This window comes from Ictalurus furcatus, chromosome 13, assembly GCF_023375685.1.
Source record: "Ictalurus furcatus strain D&B chromosome 13, Billie_1.0, whole genome shotgun sequence".
Taxonomy (NCBI): domain Eukaryota; kingdom Metazoa; phylum Chordata; class Actinopteri; order Siluriformes; family Ictaluridae; genus Ictalurus; species Ictalurus furcatus.
Window position 1 is genome coordinate 8736543 of NC_071267.1, and position 7274 is coordinate 8743816.

Below are 7274 nucleotides of genomic sequence, written 5' to 3' on the forward strand. Positions count from 1 at the left end.
CAGCATATGCTGCCATCCAGAGCAGGACAATGCCAAACCACATTCTGCCTGGATTACAAGCGCATGATTGCGTAATCAGAGAGTGCGGGTGCTGTGGCGCATTATGAAGCGCAAAATAAGGCAACGAAAGCCCCGTAGTTGCATAATGCACGAATGCGGGAAAATTCTGGTGTCTTCAGTGCCGAAACACTTAATAAGTGTTATTAGAAGAAAAGGTCACAGTGTTACACACTGTTAAACAGTCATAAACTTTTTTGGACTGTGTTGCAGCAGTCCAGTCATCAGATTTGAAACAAGTATATATTTAAAAAAACATTTAAAAAAACATCAAATAATGTGTTTTCAATATAGTACAGGGTGAATTGAATTTTCAAATGACCTTTTTTGTGTGTGTGCTTGTTTTTTGTTTTTTTTGCACTTTCCATACTGTCCCAACTTTTTCAGACTTGGGGTTGTAGATCATGATGTATCAATTATATAGTTTCTTTGGTTTCTGGTATTGGTGCTCTGTAGTGTATTTCTGTACTGTAGTGTTGACCTGCTGTTATATTTTAGCTATACAAGAAGCTTTGTCTCAGAATTTCAGGACATCACTGATTATATGAAATCTTTTAAACACTTAGGAACAATCATGTGTGTGTTTTTAAATTCCTGCAGAATATAAAGTGGCCAGTCAACACATTGCCAGCTATTTGTATTCTCCCTGATGGGTGTAGACATTGCGTGAGCTCTTCTTAAACAGTTTATTAACAGACTGCGTGTCTGATAAGTGACTGGTGTTGCTGATATGTTCAAGCTGTAGAGAAGCTCTTTTGCATGCGCCGGCTCTGAAATCTTCTACATTCACATGAGCACCAGTTTACATGATATCACCATGCAAATGAAAATACAAAAAAAAAGAAAATACAGCATGCATGGATTTTGATGAAACCATTTTTCTTCTTCTTCTTCAAGCATCCAAAACAAACTGCAAAATATTTTTTTTTAGCTACTTCAAATAAAGTATGTGTACATGTATACAGAAATACTGTCCATCCCTGATATATGTATACATTGATTTTGCTGGTTTGTTATTTAAACTAATCTACTAACTATAAATTTGTATGTTATTTTTGAAATGAAAAATTATTACTGTACACAGATCTATAACCAAAATGAATCAACTAAGTAATCAGATTACACTTTTTTAAATGAATATCATATATAAAATGTAAGCTGCGTCCCAACCTCAGGATCTGGAATCCCCAAAAATGACCCAGAGTCGATACACATTCAGTGCCACCACCAAAAAGTTCTTGATCGCAAAGAAGACCAGCATTTGGTGAATGATTTCAAAGTGTATCATGACGGTCAGGCGGACCACAAAAAACGGGCCGTCCTGAATCAAGAGGGCTTCGATCACACCCCAGAAGTCTGCTCGGTGTCGAGAGAGGAGAGAACCAGGCTCCGTCTCATACTCCTCTGTTTTAGTGCTTAACACTGGGGACAGGAAATGGACAAACCATAGTCAGCAGTGTAAATTTATAGTATGTGTTGAATTACATTACTATAAATAATGCTATTCTTTAAATACTGTGCAGATAAATGTGAAGTACTATATTTAATATATATATATATATATATATATATATATATATATATATATATATATAATTATAATTATCATTATTAGCTTATAGGAGTGACTTAAGTGTTAATATGGTACTAATAATTAATTACTACTACTACTACTAATAATAATAATGACTCAGTAAGTAGTAATAAATCAATTGTTTGTTAGTTCATTATAATCTAAACGATATTTGCAGAGACCCGGAGATCTCTCCTGGAGAACTACAGTTTCAGATCATCATTTACTGTGATGTGAAGGACACTGTAATACTTCAGTCATTATCTAACATATACAAATTACTTACTTATTCCTAGTTGCAATTCCTGGAAAAGATAACTCAAAAACTATGGAATTAAGACACATAAACGGTACCTCGAATAGTGAAGGCTACAGCAGGGGGAAGAGCTTTCTCTTATAGAGCCCCACAGTTATGGAACAGTCTTCCTATTAGTGTTCGGGACTCAGACACAGTCTCAGTGTTTAAGTCTAGGCTTAAAACGTATTTGTTTACTCAAGCCTACCCTGACTAGATTCTGTTCTACTACTTCGCAGTCATAATTATCTTTTTTCTCCCTCTCTCCTTTCGCCGAGCCCCACATGAATTTATGGAGATACTAGAGATCCAGATCCTTTCTGCCTCTGGATGGAGCTCAAATCTTCTCTAATTCCAGACTGCTGGGACTACGGCTGCTCCTAAGGCCATACAGACTTCATATAAATCCATAATGAACTTTTTCACACTATCTGTTGTTACCCAGATGAGGATGGGTTCCCTTCTGAGTCGGGTTCCTCTCAAGGTTTCTTCCTCTTAAAACATCTTAGGGAGTTTTTCCTTGCCACCGTCGCCACTCAGTGGCTTGCTCAGTTGGGATAAATTCGCACCTTTAATATCTGTATACCATGTTGATATTTCTGTAAAGCTGCTTTGAGACAATGTCTATTGTAAAAAGCGCTATACAAATAAAATTGAATTGAATTGAATAAACAGAGTGATGTGTTTATGTGAGCTATTTGTCTATGTGTGACTTTTTTTCTCCTTGCTCGCGATTTACCATTAAAACAAATAGTGATCAATTATTTAATTGTTCAGAACTAAAAAAAGAGCCTTAAAAAAGATAGGAAAATGAGCATTTCCAACATTTCAGGTTTAAGGGGAGTATGGTAGGGCAAAATTTCAAAATTTCAGCCATGGAGGGTCCATATGTCATCCAAGTTATATATGACCGCCATTTTTCTTTGTTGCTCAAGCTCAAGTGCTTGAACGTGTACGAGTGCTGACCGGTGCAGGGTGGCAAGGGTATTTAATCCCGTTCAAATCATCATCACCATTTGCAAAGTGTTCGATTTTGATATTTTGTTGTAGGGGTATTTAATCTTTTCGATATCAAAAATTTCACCCTTTTTTTTTTTTTTTTACTTTTTACCGTTTTTCAGCTGAAATCTTTTGGTCACATCCCTAATAAATACAGTTTCCTGATGTTAAATATATACTTGTCTAATGATAACTAAGGTGAATATGCATAAATAGATTTTATTTCATATGAATGAACTCAAAACACGCTCCATTTATCCTGACAGAAAGCGATAGTGCCCCGCAAGTCCAGCACAGAGCATGTGAAATGGGGGACAGGGGCGGGGCTTCCAGGCAGTGCCAGTTTATGATATGTATGGTGTATCTTTGAGGGGAAAATACATACTAGCATACTCTGATGTTAAATTGTGGCGCTCTGACTCGAAATGCATGAAGGTTAGCAGGTCTGGTAATAGAATATAATCGGGGTAAAGGTCACTAAATATCATGGTAGTGTAAAATCATGTAGAGACTAATAAATCGTTATAACGCACAACCGTAATGGGAGGGAAATAATCTATTCTTTAAACAGTATTGTATTACCCTGAGCCTTCTTTGTAGGCCAAATTGTTTCATATAAAAGTTCAAACAGCGCTCAGAAGGGACAGTAATGAATACAGGGTGTGTTGACCTCCACCTACTCTAAGCATGCCTTTTCATCTTTATGATAAAAAATTATATTGTTGTTGCTGAAGTGGTGGTTTGGGCTATTTTGCATCAGCTAGTAGTTCTTAAAGAGATAAGTAAGACAACATTTAAGTAGCTGATGGGATTGTTCATCCTGCTTAGTCCCTGCATAGTTATATTATTGTAAAGTGTTACCAAATGTTCTACTATAAACACTATACACATATTGTATATACAGTATGTAACACACAGTATTAACATGCTACAGTGCGATTCATAACACCAGATTGTGTCCATACCTGTGAGATTGTGAGGGAACTGTAGCATACTCCACGTCCAGACGGCTAGAATAATGTACACCAACACTGGGCTCTTATCCCTGATAACACGAAACACTAAATTAGACAAAGCATGAAGCTGAATTTCATTGAATATAGAACGAGAGTTAAAAGAAAACAGTGGGAAATCGTGACGTCCGTGTTAAAGCCCATTAAGGAGGAGGTGAAAGACATTTGATATTGAGCTTGCTGATGGAAACTGAGACAGGAACAGACATGTTCTGGAAAACCATGTGAAAGAATGTCCCATTCTTCTAAATCTTGTTTTCTGCTAAACACATCAGTCATCAGGATCAGGAAGCATTAATAATTTATTTTGATTCATTTTCTCCTTTTGTACTAGCTAGTCTCATAGAGCCACACATGCCCCCTAATAAGAATGCACCCCTTGAGAAGCTAATGAAACAGTTTGGCTTAAGGTTGTGGGAAGACATATTGGGAACAAATCACTGTTTTAAGCCAACCTAAGCACGGAGTAGGGGCGGTTGTAAACATCATCTGACCAACAATAATCATAGAGTACCCTGGATGGAAGCCAAGATGGCTGAGAAGTCGCCAAATAAGACACCAGTGAAGTATGTATCCATGTGTTGTGTGTGTGTGTGTGAGCAGAAGAGATTCCGTGCAGTCAAAACATCTTTTGTAAGGCAAAAATAGTTCCACTGAACAACTGAACGGATTCTCTGAGCAGAGTGCAGCGACTACAGGAAATTGTGTTGCCTGTGTGATGTGGCATTGTTTGAGCTTGTTCTCGTTGCAATTCCCTAACATGTTTTTTACCTTGTATTTTTGTCAGGCCAAAGCTTAGTCTGGCACTGCACATCCACCAGTCTGGTAGTTGAAAGGTTAACACGGATTCCTCTTTGACACATGAAGTCAGTAAACCCAACTTTTTGAACTTGGTTAGCTGAACACATTTGGAGGAGAGCACTAAGTGCCTTTCTGTATTCACGATTACATGGCAGTGCGGTGAAAGCCAGAAAGCGATATATGGAGCTTACTTGATATCGGATAGAGTCTCGCTGGTGAACTCAAGGATATCCGCAGCCGTTCCTACAAAGATAAGGAGCAGTTGCGAGAGCTCGTCTCGTGTGAGGCCTCCTTCGTTAGGCATCAGCCACTTCCCCACAATCAGCAGCACCAGCAAGGACTGGTGTAGCGCCAAAATCCAGTCATTGGGGCATACTGATGACAAGAGCTGCTCATAGTGCTGGAAAATCTAGAGGAGTGCCGGCATGGAAGCCAGGGCGTGCAAATTGTAAACAAGTAAAATTATAATAATCAAAACATCCTGAGAACCTCTGCTAATCCAAAGCAAATTTTTTTTAAAAAAGGAAAATAACAGATATTCACTGCACAATATGCAAGACTAAAAAACCACACGTGAGAATAAGAAAGCCTGTCTCCGTTTATTAAAGGGTGGGCTCAAATTTTAATTTAAAACCCAGCAAAACCATAACTGGGCAATTTCTTGGGGGAAAAAGCGAGTAAATAAACATTCCTTCCAAGAGACCCAAAGTGGTAAAGAGCTACAGACAGACACACAGAAGCTGACAGTGTTGAGACCAGCCCATGGAAAATGTCCATAATGTGCAGTCAGACTCTGTGAATGAAGGAGATTGTATACCTGAGACATATCGGTCCCATTAGTAGCATTTAATGTCCTCTGGTTATTAAATAATTCTTTAATGCTCTCTGATGAATCGAGTTGATTACACTGAAAGAAGTAATACGTTAAAATATCAGCATTTCATAATAATAATAATAATAATAATAATAATACAGATTACAAACATCGTTTGCTACATAAAATGTTTCATTTAATGTTTTACACGTCCATGTTTTTACTGATCGCGAATACTTATTCGAGCTCCAATCTTCACTTGTGAGAAATGTGTACCTTGGCTTCAGTGAGTTTATTCTGTTGATGATGAATCTCAAGGATCCAAATGCTTGGTATAATGCTGACAAGGAACAGGAAAATTGCTGGAGAGAACCTGCAGGAGACATAATGAGAAACTTACTCCATTTTTCCTCTTTGGTTTCACTGTGAGAAACTTTTACAATCTTTACACAGCAATGTGATGATTTAGTCATTTCAATCATAGTCAGTCTATGAAAGAAAGGAGCTGCTTCCTTTTTTGTTGTTGTGGTTTGTTTGTTTGGTACTCAAGAACAAAAGGTTACCCAGAAAAATGACAACTTTATTTCTATCATTACTGTTAATATGTAGTAAAAATCAAATTGCAAAGCCTGTAAGGTCCATTGTGAGCTTCTTTCTTTTGTTTCTTTTGAATTTTTATGCATTCAACAGAAGCTACTACAGATTTGTTTATAAAAAGCACTGAAACAGTTACAAAGTGCTTGTTAATACAGAAAAAAAATAAAATAAATAAATCATGAGAAATGATTACTTACCACTTACAGTCCTTGCCTTTTCTCCTCCTCAATGTTAAAATCATTTCCACAACGAGGGGTAGAAATAGGATAGTAAGAAGCCAGTACAATTTATTGTGTTTCACCCATATGACTCTCCACACACCGATGAGTGAAATTAAAATAAATAGTGCCCTAGTGACAACCGCGCAAACGAACCTGAGAAGCATGGCTGTAATGTAAGGAAACACAGAGCGGACCTTGACTTGATAGTGGATACTACACGCTGCAGAGAGACAATTTATAGCAAGGAGTCGGTCGTTCCGAATCTTTTATATGACTCAGGAATAACGAGAGTGATTCGTTCAGTTTGTGGTGGCTGCGCATGCGCACAATCCACAATCGTTCCTTGGGCACAGATGACGAGTTGGGCTGTTTTTCACCACCAAGGCTTTTCTTTTAGACTCTATGGAGCTACCGTCCCACACTATACTATATATACAGCTATGAGTTTTCACTAATGCTACAGTATTTGAGTACAGATCCTGGGCTTGCATCATGCACTCTTTAAAAAAACAAACAAACAAAAAAACACACAAAACACTACTACTCAATATAATTAACTTAATTCATTAAGTTTGAGGGTCGGTGTCACGGTGGAGGCGGTTGTCACTACTGGAGTAAAGTTTGTTTGTCTTTGGACGTTCGATATTCGCGGTTATGCGGAAATTAAGGGACCGTCTCTAAAGTTACATACGACATTGTTATACACGTTTCTAACTTCAATAGCATTTGAAGGGGATAACTTACAGTCACAAAACCAACTGTAAAGTGTTCCTCTAGGTGTCAGGTATGAGACACACCTTTCAGATTTATGATATTTATTAAAATAAACTATTAAATCATATGTAAATATTGCCATGCATTTCATTACTGAATAGGCCCATACACAAAATATACCATAAGTTAA

General features: G+C 37.5%; 1 protein-coding gene across 3 annotated transcripts; it reads right to left on the reverse strand.

Annotated features, from left to right (window-relative positions):
* Window positions 1-80: 80 nt before the first annotated feature.
* On the reverse strand, window positions 81-7017 carry tmem26b (transmembrane protein 26b). Of its 3 annotated transcripts, XM_053640268.1 has the most exons (7): window positions 6347-7017; window positions 5829-5925; window positions 5556-5645; window positions 4930-5147; window positions 3890-3969; window positions 1228-1479; window positions 81-967 (listed from the first exon to the last, which is right to left on the reverse strand). In XM_053640268.1, the coding sequence occupies exons 1-6, from the start codon at window positions 6532-6534 to the stop codon at window positions 1229-1231; spliced, it is 924 nt and encodes a 307-aa protein (XP_053496243.1). In that variant the 5' UTR covers window positions 6535-7017; the 3' UTR covers window positions 81-967; window position 1228. The 3 variants fall into 3 exon arrangements, with proteins under 3 accessions (XP_053496243.1, XP_053496242.1, XP_053496244.1); XM_053640267.1 differs by having other exon boundaries at window positions 81-1479; XM_053640269.1 differs by lacking the exons at window positions 81-967; window positions 1228-1479 and adding an exon at window positions 2460-3369.
* Window positions 7018-7274: the final 257 nt, after the last annotated feature.